General features: G+C 38.5%; 1 protein-coding gene across 3 annotated transcripts in view; it reads right to left on the bottom strand.

The window, feature by feature from the left end:
• Positions 1-21,056, bottom strand: part of NSMCE2 (NSE2 (MMS21) homolog, SMC5-SMC6 complex SUMO ligase) — a 224,505-nt gene that overhangs the window by 130,426 nt on the left and 73,023 nt on the right. For 2 of the 3 annotated variants that reach the window (XM_059995184.1, XM_059995186.1), the window contains exon 4: positions 16,356-16,509. In XM_059995184.1, the coding sequence (XP_059851167.1) occupies positions 16,356-16,509 (154 nt within the window). Of the gene's footprint in view, positions 1-6,932; positions 6,968-16,355; positions 16,510-21,056 lie in introns of all 3 variants that reach the window. The other variant, XM_059995185.1, reaches the window with a different exon arrangement.

Here is a 21,056-nt window from a genome sequence, read left to right as displayed (position 1 = left end):
TGTTAACAGAAAATTCAACTAAAGTAAGAAAATGATACCAAGAAGAGACACTCTTTCTCCCTTTAATGTTTTTGGCCCATGTGCCCCTTGGTCCTCCTCTCAGCCACCCGAGCATCCCTTGCTGGCTCCTCCTTTTCTTCCACTCCTTGACTCTCTTGGACTCCTCCCCCTGCATGGGTTACCTACTCCCACAGCTCCAGCTGTTGCTCAGGAACGTGTGAAGAGCCTCGCTCCTCCTCTCCTTAGCCCCGGTCTAACACCAGCGCTTTCCTCATTTCCAACCATTTGTTGAAGATCTATGCCAAAACCTAGGCCCTTAAACTCAATATACTTGACAATTGAGTCTTCCTCCCCACCTGAAGACCAGCTCTTCCATGAGACATCTTGCTGCTTTTCATGGTATTATCTTTTCCCCAGTTACCCAAACCAGAAACCTCAGAGCCATCTTCAACTCCTTATTCTCTTACGTCTATTCTTGTTTTAAACGAGTGGACAAGTCCTAAAGATTTTACTTCCACTACACCTCCTGCGTTCGATGTCTTTTCCAATTGCCCCACTGTAATTCAGAATGTCATCAGGGGGCTTCCCTGGTGGCTCAGTGGTTAAGAATCCGCCTGCCGATGCAGGGGACATGGGTTCGGGCCCTGGTCCGGGAAGATCCCACATACCGCGGAGAAACTAAGCCCGTGTGCCACAACTACTGAGCCTGCGCTCTAGAGTCCATACCACCGAAGCCTGCACTCCGTAACAAGAGAAGCCACCACAATGAGAAGGCCGCTCACTGCAACTAGAGAAAGCCCGTGCACAGCAATGAAGACCCAACGCAGCCAAAAAAAAAGAAAGAAAAAAGAATGTCTTCAGTACCGAACTGGACCACTGTAACAAGACCTCTTCCCACCCCAATTTACCCTATATACCACAGCCAGACTTATCTTCTTACAGTTTGAATACAATCAGATGGCTCACCTAATGAAAAACTGAATGCGCCTAACCCTAACCCTAACCCATGGCTTACTAATTAAACTATCCTATTTAAGGCAACAAGTAACTCCATAAATCGGCCCCAACTTACCCTTGTAATCTTATGTCCCAGGTACTTATGCTCTAACTGGATTACTTGCTGGTAATCATGTCCTGTGCCTTTTTCCACTTCTGTTCATGGCTTACAGTATTTTCCTACCCAGTAATGGTAATCACAATACATATGCAATATTTATACTGCTTTAAAATTTAATATTATATTATAAAGCATTTTCTTAACGTTTCATTTTTTAGATGAGTGATTTCCTCAAATCTCTTGATGGGTTCCAAGTTTTCCTACTGAATATCACTGAGAAATATCTTTGTATAAAAGAATTTGCTTTGGGGGGTTATTTTATTAGAATTAATTCCCCAAAGTACAATTACCAGAGAAACGTTTTAAAGAGTCTCACTATATATTCTGTACCTTTAATATTCAGTTGATTATAGTTATCTTAAATTATTATTGTATTATCAAAGCTTAAGCTTGATCCTCTCATAACTACATTGTTGGTATTTATAACCTATAATTTTAACACGCTTCTCCCAACCTTCTGCCCCTTCGGGGCCTCCACCTCTCCTCCAACTTCAAACTCTAGTCTCCAGCTCGTGCAATTACCAGAATTCAGCTGTAGGCCAACGGCCATCATAGCAAAACCAGAATAGCTTATTGCTTCTCAAAGCCTGGAATTCTGAAAACATAATAATATACTTTCTATTTTTAGAGGTGGGGTCCTGGGGGAACTTGCTATTCAAGTCAAATGAGTCAGTCAAGATGAGAAAGTTAATATATTTCAGTCAGTTTGTCTGTGCTGGCATGCACCATCGCCTAAAGCAGTGAACACAGAATATTTTATTTTAAAGGACAGTATGCATACACGTTCAAATATCAGAGTATAAATAGGATATTTCAGTATTGGTTTCCATTTTGCACACTATTTAAACAAAACAATCAGCCTATTTCAAAGCCGCTATAAACTTTACTTCAAATTCCTCTCTTGCCAAATAATCTCACATGCTAACCTTCCTAATCTTTGCTATTAGATATCCCTCTTCAGATTAAAGCTTCTTAAAGGTCTCACATGATACCTGTGCACTTACTCTGCCGTGGGGAAGACTCCAAGAAGTCAGTGATATCTGTATTAAGGCAGAAGGGTAGACTCTGTTGTAACCAAGTGAAGGGAGAGGTGGATCATAAGCAGAATATTCCATGAAGAGATCTAGTAAATGTGAAGGTCTGGAGGTGAAAGAGAACACAATACTTTCTGGGGACTGCAAGTGTTGGGATCAAAGGGCATAGAGGAAAGTGGTGAAAAAGTAGAACAAAACAAAACAAAACAAAACAACCTGGTTGTAAAAAGGGCCTTTATTCTAGGAGGGTTGGGGGAGCCTCTGAAAGACCACATGGTGGACAACCATGGCCAGATATACACTTTACAACGATCAATCACTCTGGCAGAAACTGACAAGAGGCCAGTCTGGAGCAGGGAGCAAGTAGGCTGAGAGTAAAATGGGAAATTGAGCAGTAGTAGCAGTGAGAGCAGAAAGAAATGGAGAAGGGCTTGGTAGAGGGTTCTAGGAATGGGACTAGATAGCACATCTTCTTAACTGGCTGAAAATTCTTACTCATCTCTTTGTAGGAATAATTTTCTGCTTCTACTTTTGGTTAATGTAAAATAAAACCACTGTCCTCTAAAGCAGAAGGAAAATATACCTAAATAAGCAACTACTATATTTTCTTGACTCTATACTACTATCGAATGTAAGAAGCATCATCAACTTAATGTTTTATGTGTGGGTGGAAAAGTCAATGCTATCACATGAACAGGAGAGATGGAGGTTACTAAGCCTGATGGTTGGGGGAAGGAATTAAAAATTCTTGAGTCTAACTTGTAAGTTTCCTGCTTTATGCAGTTGAAGTCAATGAATAGTATCCCCCCCTAGGGAAAGAGGAAGGAAGTACCTTCTACCAGTAAGCAGCCAATGGTCAAACTGGGCAAGGAAGGTTGCCAGAAAGTCTGGGAACACCTCCAGCCAATTGGCAGCCACACTTTGTACTTAGAGCATGGTTGTTGCCCAGACCTACCAAAGCAACCTTGATGAAAAGGGACACAACACCTTACTCTGTCCTCTCATTCCCAGGACTAGTGTGCATCACAGGATCTGTCATGGAATATCTGTCCCACGGAGGGGAAAAAAGCTTCCATAAACTAAGTTTTAACCCCACTTTGCAATCCTTCAATCATTCCCCAAATATACATGAAGCACTGGTTCCATGCCAGGTGCTGTCCTAGGCGCTGCGGACAGCGCCAATCACCGTGGACAAGTGCTGCTCTGGCTCAGGTGACATTCCAACCAAATGCAAACTGCATGATGAAGACTAAGCACCCCATACTAAAGAAAACTGATTAATTTATCTGACCTGGAAAACTTTATTATTTTATTTTAAAAAATAGACTGATTACATTTATTTTGGAAAGCTCTACTCAGTACCTTTCATCAACCCCCTCCACCCCACTCTCATTTCCTCTCCAGGTTCTTTGAGTCAAGTCCTAGGACCCTGTGATCTCAAGTGACCAGTATCCTTTTTCTCTCACTCCCAAGACATTAATTACTTGCCTGTGGTCCTGCTGCCTAGCCCAGTGTTCTGCGTAACAGAGGTGCTAGTTCACTAAAAAATATAATTTGAAATAAGTCAGCAGGTGATTAAAAAAAAAAAAAGCTAAATAGCCAGGTTCAAACACAAAGCAGATCCTCTGCAGTTAAACATAGAGTGTACCTGTAAGAGAATCCCTAATATAGTAAAGACTCATGCAGGACACAGTCATAATAGCTGCAGCTCCTTTTCATCTGCTCCATTACGTCCACTCACGATGAATACATTTCACCAGACGCAGCATGGTTCATTATGTGACTAGGGCTGTTCCTGACACTTCACTCCCTGCCTCCCTAACAAGAAAAGGTTGCCAAAACCAATATTGTACTGAAAAATGATTTGTTACCTTATCAACATTTTTCTGTTCACACCCTTGTCAATGACAGAACATTCCTTAACTACTTGACAGCCTATTTTATCCTTCATTACAATCTCTTAACACTTTTACGAAATGACTAAAACACTCTGAGCTTGTTTCCTTGCACTTGAGGATTTATGCCAACTGCTAATGATGTATAAAATGTATAACTTTGGAAATAGAAATTATTAAAGTTATGCCTTTAAGCAAGTTAAAAAAAGATTAGGAAATTAATATTTGGGGAGTATATTACAGTTTATAAAACACTTTCACTTTTCATTTAAAAATATCTGGTTTAATCCCTATACAACTCTGTGGGCTAGGAAGCATTATTATGTGACCTACACTTTACAGAAATGTAAAATTCTATTGATTTGATCAAAAATACAAACTATTATTTGGTTGAGCCAGAATCTGAATGTATATTTTCTGATTCCAAATTCCAGGATCTTTCTATGGGTTGGACAGTCTCTGCCCTTAACATTGTTATCAGTGGAGCTGATTAAATACATGACTTTAAAAAGTTATCAAGAAAAAAGGATTTCATGACTAATATTAACAAATACAAGGCAAATAACTCTGAAGGACAATTCTTGAATATAACAAAAATATGAAAATATGATCGTTAAGGCTATCAAATTACACATATGAATCAACAACTTCTTTTTAGAGCTATTAAGATGTGTACCGCATTCCACCTAAACTCTGTAAAGTGAGTAGATGCTAACTAGGTGCCAAAGACCAGAATGTAAGCTCCATAAGCACAGGGACTTGTCTATTTCCTTCACTGTTACATTCCCATCACACTCAATAAACACTGGTTGAACGAATGAATGTGAAGTACAACATGGAGTACAAAACTGAGGCTCTGAGATAGAGAATTATAGTTTCCATTCAAACCCAAGACACCAAGTACACTTTAATTTATTAGATAATTGCTGAGTAATTTATATGTGCCTATGTCTATGCTGTGTATTTTTGGATCTTCCCTTTTAGACAACAAGCTACATGAAATCTGGAATTAGAAGTCAGATTTGTGTCCTCTACAATGCCTAGCTAAACAACCTTTGGTAGATCATTTTCAACCTTGATTGTACATCAGCATCGCCTGGAGGACTTAAAAAAAAAAATGCCTGGAGTCCCATCAGACACCAGCTAAATCTGTAACTCTGGGGGGTGGTGACTGAGCTCTAATTTTATTTTTAAGGTGCACAGCTGATACTGATATCCAGTGATGGGTAAGTGCCACTACTGCAAACTAATGGTCCTCAAACTCTGGCTTAGTGGAGAATCACCTGGAGGGTTTGTTAAACTTCAGCCCCATCCCCAGAGTTCCCAATTCAGTAGCTCTTGAGTGCACCTGAAAATCTGTGTTTTTAATAAGTTTCCAGGTGATGTTGACGCTGCTGGTGTGGGAACAGACTTTGAGAACCACTGCCACAAACTATGATGATTCTTGAATGAATTAAAGGATAAATGTTCGAGATACATGAATAGAAAAACATGAACGTTATATGAAAAATTTAAATATAAAAAATGAACTTCATGCTCAATATCACTGGTCATTAGAAAAACATAAATTAAATTCACAATGAGATAACATTACATACTTATTAGAATGCCTAAAATTAAAACCAAAGTAACCCAAGTGCTGGTGAGGGGGCACAGCAGCTACAACTCTCATACACTGAGAGAGGAACGCAGGAGGGTATCATATTGGAAAACAGTCTGCCAGTTTCTTTTTTAAAGTTTCTAAAACTTTATTAAGTGAGAGCTGAAGTCTAATGAAGATAAGATACAGTAAGTCATCCTTAGATACTTAAAATGTGTTAAAGTAAAATATATTGAGTGAACTTTCAGATACAATTGAAGAAATATTGTCAGTAATCTTTGTGTTAAAAAAAATCCTGGATATAGAGAGAGGTGTTGGGTGACTTTAGATTTACCAATGTCACCATAATATTTTTTCAAAAGGGGATGAAAAAAAAGTTGTGATATTAAATATTGCCAAATTTCACATCAGTCCCCAGGAAAATTCTACAAAGGACTGTGAAAAAGATGATTTAATAAATCACTTAAGAAGCTGATCATCAATATAAACAAACATACAGGCATAAGGAATAAATTCTCATGGACTAACGTAATAAGATAGGATTACTGACTAGATCAAAAGAAACTTACAAATACTGGGAAAGTATCTTAATTTTCAGTAATTCATGTAAGTATTGTAGGGGAGGAAAACTTTTCTTCTTCCCTTCTAGGTTCTTTGACTGGTCTAATAACTAAGTTGACATAAGACAGATTAGCAGGAGAAAAACAAATTTAATTTTGTATGTACGGAATCTATAAAAATAAGACTCAAAGAAGTCACCCAAGCAGGCAGCTTTTATACCTTTTAGACAAGGAAACAATAGATCTGTGAGAAAATGACAAGTAAAAGGGGTTTGGGCTTGGGGTAGCAAGTTAGTGAAGGAGTAACAAGGTGTTTTTACACAACTTTCTTGGCCCTAAATTCCCTATCTCTGGTGAGAAGGATGCCTTCTACCTCTGGTATAGGGAGGGTACCCTTCAAGTGGGAGATTTATTTCCTGCTTCCAGGGAGGGGCAAAGGAAGTCAGCGTGTCCATCTTCCCCTGGTTGTTTCTTAAGTAACTTTAATTTAAAATAATCAATGGAATATTACTCAGCCACAAAAAAAGAACAAAATAATGCCACCTGCAGCAACATGGATGGACCCAGACATCTTCATACTAAGTAAAGCAAGTCAGACAGAGAAAGACAAACATCATACAATACCACTCATATGTGGAATCTAATTTTTAAAAAAATGATACAAATGAACTTATTTACAAAACAGAAACAGTCTGTCAGTTTCTTATAAGTTAAATGCATACTCACCATAGGAGCCAGCAGTCCCATGCCTGGATATTTATCTAAGAGAAATTAAAACTTATATTCACATAAAAGCCTGTACGTGAATGCTTATAACAGCTTTATTCATAATGGCCCCAAGCTGGAAACCACTGAAATGTCCTTCAACTGATGACTGGATAGATGAACAGATGAACTATGGTACATCTATATGATGGAATACTACTCAGCAACGCAACGCAACAACAAACTGTGGACGAAACTCAAATGCATTCTGCTCGGTGAAAAAAAGCCACTTACAAGGCTACACCCTGTATGATTCCATGTATGCAACATTCAGGAAAAGTAAAAACTATATGGAGAAAAGAAAAAAAAAAACAAAGAACAGTGGTTGCCAGGGGCTGGGCTGGGGTGGGTGTCAACTACAGATGGGTACACATTATATACTAATCTAACGACTATAACACGTCAATCTTCCAGCCTCAGGGACTAGTAACTTGACAGGACAAGACAATTCTTTTCTTAAGCATTATGTGCATCGTCCCTAGGACATTTACTCCTATTCTCGGTCGGGCTGCTTTCTGGGCACGGATGGCATCACACTCTCTCAAAATAAGCCACCAGGAGAGAAACACCCATAGATCACAGTCTGTTTAAACTTGCTGCTGACTCATTTCTCCCTTGATAAACTCAATCTTTCTTCCCTAATAACTTTAATTATAGTCATCTCTCATTCTAAAGCTTCCCAGTTTCCTCGGAGATGTATTTGTTATCCATGTGACCTCCTGACTGTGAGACACTGGGTAAATATGTCACCTCCAGGATTCAGTCTGCTAAAAACAGAACCTGCATTTTTCACACATTCCTCTCCCGCACGTGGATGTCTCAAAGATTAAAAGGGATGATGTATGTGCACGGGATTATTGCCGTTATGCTTGAAATACATTTCCTGGAATTTGTTCTAAACTTGTGGTGCAATAAATATCCTATTCCTCTCTCCCTAGGCACGGCAACTGTTCACACCGGAAATGGCATTCTTAGGCACTATTTACTGGGATCTGGAAAAGGAGGACTTAGTTTCAAGTCTCACTCTGTAACTTACTTTGTGACCTTGACCAAACCACTTGCCTTCTTTATCTATAAAATGGGCTTCAGCTACTACGTGTTTCCCTAGGGGCTACCTTGAAGGCAATATCAAGCACATACAAAGTACTATATGATGCCTGAGATGAATCCTACTCCCTGATCTCTAAATGGAAGTGACTAAGCAAGAGATTCTCTCTCAGCTAGATGAAACAGATTCCATCAGTGTCATCAGAGGACATCAATGTAGATCTATAATCTGGGAGACCCAAACAAACTCTTCACTACTCAGGAGTCCTAGGACACATCAATTTTTAAAGATGCGTGAAATGCTTGAGTTGAGAGAAGAGAAAAAACATGCAAGTGTTTTCAAGAGTTGGTGTGGTATATAAGGGAAAGAACATGAACTTTGGTGTCACCTAAACCTGGGTTTGAATTTCAGCACTTATGATCTTAGGGAAGTTATATTACCTCTCTTTGCATATTTTCTAATCTACAAAATGGGTACAGTTCTCTTGTAGAGTTGTGAGAAATAAACAATAATGTATATAAAGTATGCAAATACCATACCCCTTGTGAGAAATAATAATGTATATAAAGTATGCAAATTCCATACCCCTTCCATAGGTAGGCCCTCCAACAATGCCTGTACGTTATTCATTAATCCAACAAGCACTGATTAAATACCGTACGTAGTAGGCACTATACAAAACCTGGTTATTACTTCTAATATTACTATTTTCCAAAAGGACCAGGGAAAAATCTAGAGTGAAGGCGGAGCAGATGGGCATCTTTATTGTTTATTACAATGCACACGTAGAAAAGCCGATTTTTCACTACCAAAGAGCTCCCTGATAGCTTAATGCCCTGACTAAAACTCTACCACAACAGAATCAATCTAATTTGAATTAATATTTTTCTTCACTAATTATTTATTTGGTACCTCAAATCTGCTTTAAGATGTAAAAATTCCTAGGAAATAACTTTATGAAACAGAAGAGAGAGGATAGTTACACCTCTTCCTAATACTCTCTCTCTACCCTTGGCATCTCCTGTCTTCTGGTTCCACTGTTTACTAGCTTTGTAACCTTGGGCATATCACTTAATCTCTCTGAAGCTGCTTCATCATTAAGACGGGAATGGTAGCACGTAGCTACCACTTACATAAGTAAAGACCTACGGGAAAGAGAAACCATATGGGGTGGGAAACACAAAGAAAGCAGAAGGGAGGAGAGAGCCACAAAAGAATCAGACTGAATGACTCAAAGAGGAAGAGGGAGAGAGGCAAATACACAGAGAATGAAACATCACCATAGGGATAAATTTCACTCAAGGAGCATGAGTCCTTAGGCCAGCAATGCAATACAGCCTGAAAAAGTCAATCTCTGTTGTGAAACTTACGACTTTTTAGCATTTCTCAGCAATTAATGGTCCTCCAGCAAATGAATGGTGATGGTGTCGTCAACATCAAAGAAAAAAATGAAGATGAACTGAGGGCCACAGAGATGATAAAAATGTCTATAGAAGAGCCAGCAAACTTAAATTTGTATAAATTTACTTAAATGTTCTAAGCAATCACACTAAAAGTGAGCATCCATTCCTGAGCATTATGCTGCTATTATAGCATTATGCCATAATATGCTGGTATTAAAATCTATGTATTACTACATATACTATACATTTACACCAACATATCACTATAATGGGTTATAAGCACAAAGTCATGTATGATGTCTTTTCTGAGTAATTTAAAAAATAAAGAATTTTCAAAGACAATAAAAGTTGTTAACCTTTGCTGCTGATTTTAGATCCCAACTCTATACATGCTAATTTTCTTCCTCTTCTTTTCTTCTTTGCTGATGACACAGTATTGAAGGGAAAAGAAGTTTTATCATCAGACTACCTTAACTAGGTTCTGACCCTCTTTTTCTAGTTGAATAATTCTGTTCTGTAAATATTACCTGAGCTCTGATTAGATGAGGAACAAAAGAAACAAAGAGATGAATAAGCAACTGTTCCTGCCTTAAAGGGTCTTGGGCTTTGGTTAACTGCCGGCCAGCAACACACGTTGTTTGGATAGACAGTTATGCTGTACAACAAAGAAATTTACAGGTTGAAGGGGATCAGGATTAAGTCAGGTTGATCAACACCTGGCGTAGTTTAAATGCATCCAACGGATTTCTAGGCACAACCCTTTTCCCTGTTGGCACCACCACCTTTGTTTCTTCCTCATCTCTTTCCTTCCAGGCTTCAAAACTCACACACAACTTCCCAATCTTCAAAGATGCTAATCTTTTCTATACCTCCACTGCTCACCTGCAAGTAGGTTAGGGACTCCCATACCTGGCCCCTCACCATAAAATCTCCACCCGCTTTTCAAGAGAATCCACTGGGTTTCTACTCCACATTCCCAAATGATGTCAAATACACATTCTGGCCTTACCTTGAAGTGTGTTGAAGCAAAACCATCCCTTTCTCTGAAGAAATCATAATCTACTGTTAATTGGCCAAATTAAGGCTGATGTCCCTCGTTAAGTGCATAACAAGGCACTGAAAAATGGTATTATGAGAAGGCAAAATCAAAGATCGCAAACTGAGTTTGCACAGTGTTTTTAAAATTTAGTAACTGAAAAATAATCAGCTAAGCTTCTGGGTTTTCCAAAAGAACCTGAAGATCTGGCAACACTGGGTCCACCCTCACTCATAGCAACAAGGGACTGGCACAGGTGGCAGGGGTCTCCTTTAAATACAGCCTAAGCTCTCAAGTATATGACAGTTCTCCTGAAGACTCTTGTGACTATCAAGGATCCGTGCTATATACATTCCATGTGCCTAGACCTCAAGGAATACAGCAGTAGGCAAAACACGGAAGTGCCTACCCAATGGAACTACACTGCGGCTTTGAATAGATGCTGAAGGAAGGGGTAAGCAACCCATAAGGAACAGTAAAGTAAAGGTATTCTATTGTTCCTAAGAACTCCCTATCTAACGGGTTCCTTGAGGTGAATCCTTTTGTGAAGTGAATGGCCACTCCCTATTTTATCAGTTTTGAGAGCTATAACGAGCATGTTTCAAGTGAAGGTACATAGTAATTTTGTGAACCCATATAAATACAAGATTACAGTGTAAATTCCTGTGAACCCGTATAATTACAAGATTACAGTGTAAATTCCTATGTCTGTATAGATATATCCGGATACAAATATCATTATCACTGAAATTGATTTCTGAGTTTCACTCATGGATTCAAATATCTCTGTATCTTATATTCTGCATATCTCCTATATGACCTAAATATACTGTTAAATTTGTGGTGAACATCTTCAGATTAGCAAATTTGCATTAAAAAAGACATGCTCTTATAACTTTTTTTTTTTTTTTTTTTGGCGGTACGTGGGCCTCTCACTGTTGTGGCCTCTCCCATTGAGGAGCACAGGCTCCGGACGCGCAGGCTCAGCGGCCATGGCTCACAGGCCCAGCCGCTGCACGGCACATGGGATCCTCCCTGACCGGGGCATGAACCCGTGTCCCCTGCATCGGCAGGCAGACTCTCAACTACTGCGCCACCAGGGAAGCCCGCTCTTATAACATTTAAATGTACCATCAAAATTACATTTCATATTAATTTATTTTAATACTAAAGATCTCAGATTCACAGTAAACTCTATTTTGAACACAAAGTGAAGCCCTTAAACTGTAAGGGTTTCTAAGTATGAATTATTGTCAAATGCCCTCAATTTCTGCCTTGATGACCTACACTAAAGCTTCTGATGCCTGCTAATCATATAATGGGTAAATGAATAAAGGACGCCAAAAAGATTACGTGATGACTTGAGAAAGTGTCTGTATAGAGGTGCCTGCACATTCTAATTAAGTTCTCCTGATGTTAAAATTGCAGGAGACCATGAGTTGTAATAGTGTAAACTGTTTAGGTAAAAGAGGCAAGGAAGAGAGAACATTATGTGAACACATTGGTCAGATAAATGAAAATAATTTCATGTAACAAAGTCTGGTTCTGTCTGCCCTAAACCAAGTCATATTGTTTATTTTACAACTTGGGTTAGTAAGAACATGATTACCATTTAGGGAAGTAGTTTTCTGTGAAATTATTCCCTAGCTCATTTATCATTACCACCGCCAAGTATAAAAATTATCTTCAATCACAATCTCGATTTACATGACTCCAAGAATTAGAACTAAGAAAAATGGGTGGCATTGGTAGGGAGACCAGGCTACTTACTTATTAAGTGATTCAAACCCAGGTCTTCTGGCTGCTAAACTCATATTCTTTCCACTATGCTGTACTAGCTCTTTCTCAATAATAAAGTCTAAAGTAAGCTTTCAGAGTTTGCAAAGATCTACTATCTCATTTAATCTTGGTAATAATCCTGTGAAGTTGGGGCAACATAGTATCTCTAATACAGAGGACACTGGGTACCCAGGGATAAAATAATTTATGCATAGAAGATGGACTGAATGCCTGGCAATATCCATAAGATGCAAATAACTACTGAAAAACCTTACTGTGTGCAACTGAAGTATTTGACCTTTAGAGTACGCATATTCTTAAATGAGTACAATGTATCTGTTACCCTTATATTCTAGGGATGGTAAATACCAGATATCTGTACTGCTCCTCTTCTTTTCCACCGTAATCCTCCAGCACACTCTTTTCTGCTAGGCCCGAACCCAGCCTCAGAATCTTTTTGAACACACAGTTCCAGGCAGCCCCTATCAACTGACACAGATAAAATCTGCATTCCTATTCTGACTCTCTCCATTAGGGCCTACATTATATAATATTGTGAAATATATAATATTCTATAACATCTTACGGAAAAACCCAAAGGAACTTTTTGGCCAACCCAATACTTGTTTTTGACATTTTGTCTTTGCTTTTGATTGGATATTTGTTTTCATGGTTCTCACGTTATTTCACATTTGTATATATTGTCTTCTCCAGGTACCGGGACTCTACCTTATTTTGATCTCAGAGCACCAGCTGCAATGATTCATACACAGCAGGCACACAAGGTGTTCTGAATATACCTGAGACAAATGCATGGTATTTATGAAAAAAATCTGAAGTTAAAACAACAACAACAAAACAACAACAACAACAAAACCCTTCCCTTGTTTCTGATTTTAGTTTAGGCCAGGAGTTGGTAAACTTTTTCAGTGAAGAGCCAGATAGTAAATATAAGTTCTGTGGGCCAAATGGTCTCTGATGTAACAACTCACCTCTGCCATTATAGTGTAAAGCACCCACAGACAACATGTAAATGAATGAGTGTCTATATTCCAACAAAAATTTACTTATGAACACTGAAATCTGAATTTTATATAATTTTCACATGTCACACATTATTCTTCTCTTGACATTTTCCCCCAACAATTAAAACATATTAAAAAATAAAAACATTCTTAGCTAGCAGGCCATAGAAAAAGAGGGGGTAGGCTGGATTTGGCCGATGGGCCTTAATTTACTGATCCCTGGCCTAAATCTGTGGTTTTCAAAGTGAGAACTTCAAGTGGTCTGCAAGATCCCTTCAGCAAGTCCAACTACCTGTATGTGAAGCCAGATTTTCTTTGTACGCTTCAACCAAAACAGTGTACAACAGACTGACTGCAGGAGCAAATACGAGGATCCAGCTGCCTTCCATTAAGCCAGAAACTGAAGAGATTTGCAAAAATGGAAAACAATGCCAATCTTCTCACTAATTTTTCTTTGTTTGGAAAATATATAAACGTTATGTCATAACGTTCTTTGTATTAACATGTAATGGGCATATGATCGATTTTTTGAAGTGGATTAATATTTTTTAAATTCCTCAGTTTTGATTTCGAATTAGATGTCAACAGCTATAACCCATGGAAACAAAAGCTGTCTGGGGGGCCCTCAGTAAACTGTCAGATGTAAGGGGATCTTGAGACCAGACAGTCTGAGAACCGGCTGCTGAGCTAGAGTGGGGTGAACGGATTCCTGCCGGCAGGGCCGCCTAGGCCGAGTGGGAGCATGTCCTTAGGTCAGGGCACCTGGCAGACGGCCTCATTTCAATCTCCTTCTCGACTTCCCCCACCTGAGAGTTTCCTGGCATTTCTTTCATTAAATCCTGATTTGGTAAAATTTAATCCCATACAATTTATGTCCTCGTAGAATAAATCTGGTGAAAATGTGGGGTGATTTTCATGAAAGAACTCTTCTGCTATGTGCAGACCATAAAAACGCTTTAGCCTTTGTCAAAATAGACAACTAGATGCAAGTATCTCTCCCTGGCTTGTCTTTTCCAATCTTTAAAAAAATTACTATTCTAATTCTTTGCCTTCAGAACACCTCTCAAAATAAACAGATTCACTGGCCTCTTTATAAATCACAGTCCCTTTGACTTGGCTCCACAAACACTGTAGGAGCCCGGTGCTAATCAGCATCCTCACTGGCGTTAAATCTAAAGAAAGGAAATCCAGTAGGCATGGTGCAAGCTTAATTGATAGCGTTAATAATAATAATGCACAAAAAAATCATATTTTGCAAGTAAAGTATACGCATCTTATAGGGCATCTTAAGAGAGTCTTAATATTTTGCTTGTTCTACCATTTGAGACTTTTTAAAAGACTACTGTAGAAGAAATAAAAGGGAAAGCTGTCTTAATTCTAGTGTTATCATATGTAAGGAAACCTTACATAAGGGAGCTCTTCTTTCAATATAAGTTTACTCTGTCGTAAGTTTTAACTGTCTAGACAAATGATGTATATACTGCTGGCCTGGGGAAACCTCTCCCTCACCCCCCATTTTAGAGAGAATTAAAGAAACAGTAACTATAATTCCAATAATAATCATTTTGTTGAATTATATATCCTTAATTATAAAGTGTTTTCACGTGAGCATATGATTCTAAAGATCTTTATAGTTTTCTCTTATGGAATAGTAACTTTGTAAACAATAACAAAGTGGGAAGAAATTTCTATTTTTGGGTATTTGTCCTTTAATCTGTATTATAAAATATCTAAAAAAATCAAGAATTATGATCAGATGGATGCTAAATCTGCCATAATTTGTGATTACTGGCTCCAAGTAGAAAAATAAAATACATTTGGCTATTTTGACCAAGACCAAAACTTCAATTCCCTAGCATCTTAAGACCAGAAAGGCACTAACAAATTATTACCAGTTTGGGGGATTATTACCCATTTGGGGTAACAGTGCAAATTATATTAGGGAGATTTTGGTAGCTGTGTTGTTCAATGAAGAACAAAAAAACGGATTTAAAATGTGGGAAAAAGTGCTTACTGTTTAAATCTACAGTAAAAGCAAAAGTCTTATCATGATTGCAAAACATTCCAAATTGTGAAACTTAATTTATTTGTAAAATAGACAAAAGTAAAGCAGCTTCCTCAGTCATTTTTTGAGATCTCAGCATCAATTTAAAGAAAATGCTTATATTTAAAAGAAAGCCTATTTCAAAATATGAATCCCTATACTAAGTACAAATATGAACACGAAGTAAATTTATATATCATGCATTTCTGTTCCATGTGTATGCACAAATGAAGGTGATATGAAACTAAAGTTTTAAAAAAACTTTATTTGCCTCAATTCTTTAAGGAATAAAAGAGCCTCAAACCTAAAAGAAAGAACAACAGTTGATGCTAATGTAAAAACAATAAAATTACATAAAATTGTTACGTGGACTATATGGAAAAAGACGGGGGGAGAAAAGGACATATGTACTTCACTGTATAGAAAATATATATTTCTGCCCACACTGTCTACAAGATTTTTTGGGTACAACTAATAATTTTTTCCACTGTCATTTTTAAATCAAAATTATGTTCATTAAAAACCTGAGTATAATAAAGTTTCTTAGGAAGGCAACGAATCCAAAGCTCACATGGAATTTATACTACCACCAAGACAGAGGGATCAGGAGAATTCTGGTCTCATATTTGAGAAGACACTGCTCCTGCTACTCTAAAACAGCAAAACTAGAATCAAGGTATGGTTGTTTTAAAGCTTGGCACAGCAGTTTAAAATGTGAAAAAACACCACCGTTATTTTAATAAAATAGCTTTCAGTTTTATTTTCCCAATTCCCTCCCCAGCAGTGGGACAATAACAGTGTAACTTTCTCTACCTGCTGGGGAGTTTTCTTAGCACTTTGTGGAAACTGTTGGTTTTCAGAAATGGGCAGGCTGATGTGAACCAAAGTTAGACCAAATACAGAATTGCAACAACAATACAAAAGCAATTTAGAAAGAGGATCAAGCCAAGCAGATAAGCGAACTCTATAAAATCAGATTTCTGGGACTGTTCATCCAGTCAGTTCCCTAATTTCAAAAAGCCAAACCAAAGCAAAGCATGCTGACTTACATTGCTTCTTTAGTTCTTTCAGCTGTTGTTTAAATTGTGTAAATTTCTCATTATTTTGAAAGTCTGCGTCAGAATTCTTATTCTGTAAAGCCGAAAACTTCTCCTCCACTAATAATTTTAGATCGGGTATTTCTTCTGGACGCTTTTCTTTTACCTGAGGAAGACAATAAAGTTACTTTAGTTAAAAGTTAACAATGACACAGTCTTGTAACAGTACTTTTCTCTCATTTCATTCAAATAAAAGTACAATGAGGTAGAAAACAGAATTCCCCCCAACAGAGAACCAGAAACGCTGGGACTTGTTCCAGAACAGACTGCTAGTGAACAGCAGAGGGAATCATTCATCCCATCCCATAGTTTCCTTTCTTAAGCTATGCCTTCAATTGCCCTGCTAGCTTGCTGCGTCCAGACAACTGCTGGGGAAAAATTTCACACCAGTGCAACTGTGTCCTCCACCTTCACCAGAACTTGACCATGATGGCTCCTTCCTTTTACTTAGGTCTGTTCAGTCCCCTCTCCTTCCTCCCGAGGGCTCATTCCATCCTTCATTCTCTTCAGCACTCCTCTTCTCTGGCCCCTGGTCCCAGCAGGTGAGTGTGGCTCCTACTTCACAAAACAGGTAAGATTTCAACCTTAAACTTCCACCACCTGCTGCCACAAGGAAAAAGTGCCCCTATTCTGTTCAAGGCTAAACTCTCAATCTTTATTCTTTTTTACCCCTCACAATATTTTATTATAAATTTTTCAAACAGGCAAAAACGTGGAAAGAATTGTGCTTTACCATTCAAAGTCAAAAGACGATCTGCAAGCCCTCTGCTTCGATTAGCTTTTGTCATGGAGGAAAGAATTAGATAATCTTCTTTTGTTCAATTGCTATGCATTTTAATTAGCTGAATCGAAAATGAAAATTAAGCACGAAACCAAAATGCCTAAATCCATATTTAAAGTACAGAGTGTAGGAACTGTCTACTCATTGTACTGATGAAACTCAACCAGTGCTGGATCCACCATCAAAGAGAGGTGTGAAAAAACATGGAGAGGCCTTAATGACAAGTTATACATAATTAAAAATCTAAACCAAGTCCTGTAAGCCTAAAAAAACCAATAAAGCTCAGTCTGGCTAGAGAAGGTAGAAAGACAATTTAATAATGCCTTATATCTCAAGAATAAGAGCTATTATATGCGGTGACTGGCTATCCTCTGCCTCTACACTGGACAGAACAAGTTCAAGATAGCAGCATGAAGAGGTCAGAGTAGATAGATACAGAAAATAAATTATGAGTTTTTAGAAAAGAATTATGGGCTCTCTTTCTGGATTTATAAAATAAAGTCAACTCACATCCACCTGAGATGTTAAGGGGGACATCACAAGCAGGCATACAGGTGAACCTTCTCAAGGTCTTCGATCAGTATGAAATTATTATTTAAGCTGCAATGGTCAGAGAAGATCTGATCTGAGCAGATTATCAACAAATGCAGATGTTCTCTTCCAACAAAGTCTCTAACCCACTCAGCATACTTCATTTCCTTCGTTCAACTACACCACAGCTGAGGAGCTGGGCAGAAGAGTGCAGGGTTGAGGGATGGAGAGGGTAGGCATTTTGAGGTTGACAACACAGCAACCTGAAGTATGACTAGGAAAACCTGAACACACCAAATTTAGTGATTCAGAGTACTTTCTCCCCCCACAGCAGAACCTCGAGAGAACTGCTCTAAAGTACATAAAATTCACTGCGGCAAATATCTTCTCTGGAAACTTGATGCTGCAGCTGGCATAGCTATCCATTGCAAAGAGAACTTACTGTACTCTAGCTATCAAAATGAGAGCCTGGAAAATACTAAGCTCACTACCTGTTTAAATCAATGCAATAAATGGGGATTAAACTATATTTTTAATGGTTTCCTGCTTCGTTTGTATCTTCAAGATAAATAGATACATAATCCCAAAAGGGGAAAGAAAAAAGCCATTCTTTGAGTAGTTAGTTGATCATAAGTGTTACCTAGCCTGGAAAAGGTAAGGATGGCCCTCTTCTCCTAGGACAAATGTAAAATACCTCAAAGAAATTTGAGATGGGAGGAGAGGATCTATTAGATCCTCAGTCCATCGCTTTCCTACGGATAAAGTTCCTAGATACAAGACACAAAACCTCAGTTTTAAGTCACTGGGTGTATTAGTTTGGTAGGGCTGTCATAACAAAGTACCACAGACCAGGTGACTTAGACAACAGAAATTTATTTTCTCATAGTTCTGGAGGCTAGAAATCTGAGACCAAGGTGACAGCAGGGTTGGCTTCTTCTGAGGTTTCTTTCCTTGGCTTGCAGATGGCCAGCTTCTCCCTGTGACACGGTCTTCCCTCTGTATCCAAATATTCTCTTCTTAAAAGGACCAGTCATTGGATTAAAATGAGACACCCCCATGACCTCATTTTAACTTTCATTATCTCTTTAAAGACCCTATGTCCAAACACATCCTGAGATATTAAGGGTTAGGACTTCAACATAATGAATGTTGGCGGAACACAGTTCAGTTCATACACTGGGCTAAAGAATTTTGAAAACAGAATTTTAAAAATAGCTTATAACATCTTATGGAAAAACCCAAATGAACTTTTTGGCCAACCCAACAGATTGTTAATCTTTACACCATTATAATTTTTAAATGATAGACACTACTGAGAAGTAAACTTATTGGACACCATACTTAGAGAAAGAATTTAATACTGCCCTGGGGAGAGAAAAGGTCATGTTTTTAAGTACTACCTACTTACCCAGTGAGTGCCCTCTCCATGCTAAGCTTTGTAGCTAAACAGGAGAGAGGACCAGAAAAGTTGGTTGGGAGTAGGGTGGTGAATAGCTTTGGGAGCCAGGCTATGCACATGAGGCCTGACCTGATAGGCAGCAGGGAAAGACACTAAAATATTCTAAGGAATAAAGTAATAATACAATGAGAAATTTCTTTCTTTCTTTTTTTTAATGACGGCTGTAGTTAAAGCATAGAGGATGCACTAAGATAGGAAGGGAGAAAGAAGTTATTGGACTATGTTAACTAATGGTAGAGGGGCAGGCAACTTGACCAAACTGTAACACTATTTTTGAAGCAGAATCGCTGAGTCATTTTGTGAGAGGAAGACAAGAAACTGATAATGACCTCAAGATTTTTAACATTTAATATGGGCAACTAATTAAATTTAAAATGAGAGCATGTGAAAAAAGAGAAGAGAAATGCAAAAGGACCTCTTAAGGAAAAAAAAAAAAAAGAGCAAAGAAGAAAACCAGGAGTAAGGCATGCCAAGAAGAAAGGAAAACAGAAAATTCCTTAAGAGACGCTTGTCCTTTGGAAAAAATGATGCAAGAGAGCTTAAGTAAGATAAGGGCTAAAAAAGAAACCACTGGATTTAATTACCAGGTACTTGGTACACTGCACTGGAACTATTTATCTGTTTCAACCTACTAGCTTGCAAAGCTTCTCTCGGGCAAGGATTATTTCACTGGTGCCCAGTGTACTATCTGTTGTACAGTAGGTGCTCAAATGACCTTGATGAACTAGTGAATTACAGGGACACCAAGTTCTACTGTAGTGACATGAGAAGAGGGACTAACGGAGTTACGTGTGAGCAAGTGAACAAAGTCTGGCAGCAAAGGAAGGAGAAAGAGATGGGAAGCAGATCTTGGGAAAGCGACAGCAAAAGACACTTGTTTATTTGTACAGAGGTCAACAGTAGCTTGGAGTGAAGCTGACATGATGGAGGAGAAAGAACATGTACCTCAGGATCAGGCAGGTCTGGGTCCCTAAGCTGTGGATTTGGGGACAGTCCTTCTAGGCCTTGGGTTTCTCTCACTTCATTAGGAATCAGGAACACCCGTGTCAGTGCCATGGAGACTTAATTACACCATGTTTGTGTTTAACTCGGTACACAGTAGACATTAAATTTTCTTACTCTTTCCTTCCAACTTTAGCATAGAGCTTTCAACATGTTTGTGGACTGAGAAGCAGCCAGTGGGGAAACACAAATCAGAAACACTAAGAGAAAGCAAGTAACAGATTTCATTTGAGAAAATCCTTCAAGTACTAGGGCAAAAACTAGAGAGGGGAGAAGACCAGCTGCGAAAGCACAACAATAGTCTTTACCAGAGCTCATAAATGCCCACAAGGTTGGACACGCAAGGATCTGAGGAAACCCCCAAGAAGTGTAGGACAACAGGCAGTGGTGTGGACCATGTCAAAGTAGCCGGCAACAGCCCCAGGTGAGAGGAAGCCGCTGCACAGCTCCGGGTCACTGCTGCCACGTGAGAGAGCATGCCCAGGTTTCTAAAGAAAAGTTACAAATCTAGATTTCTGTGACACCTATTTTTTTTTTTTTTTTTTGGTCTCTAAAACAATGTATAGTCCAAACAATACATCAGCCTGAAGCCAGGAGTTTGAAACCTCTGTTTAGCGCAAACAAGATATTTTGGACATAAAAAGCAAAGTACTATTGTGATCCACAATCTTTGGAGGTTTAGTGCAATTCCCAGACTTCTACTTTAGGAATGAAATATGGTCCTTTCAAATAGGACAGAGAAGAATGGGAAGGATGGGTGTGGGGAAGAAAGAGGAAAGTAAGGATTCCATTCTGACATGCTAATCCCAAGTATTAATGAATAACTTGGGCTCTAGACTTGAGATTAAAAATTAGGCTCTTTGCTAACTGAATGACCTTA

The sequence above is a fragment of the Delphinus delphis genome, chromosome 17 (assembly GCF_949987515.2).
Source record: "Delphinus delphis chromosome 17, mDelDel1.2, whole genome shotgun sequence".
Classification (NCBI taxonomy): Eukaryota; Metazoa; Chordata; class Mammalia; order Artiodactyla; family Delphinidae; genus Delphinus; species Delphinus delphis.
This window is presented reverse-complemented; position numbering and strand designations above follow the sequence as displayed.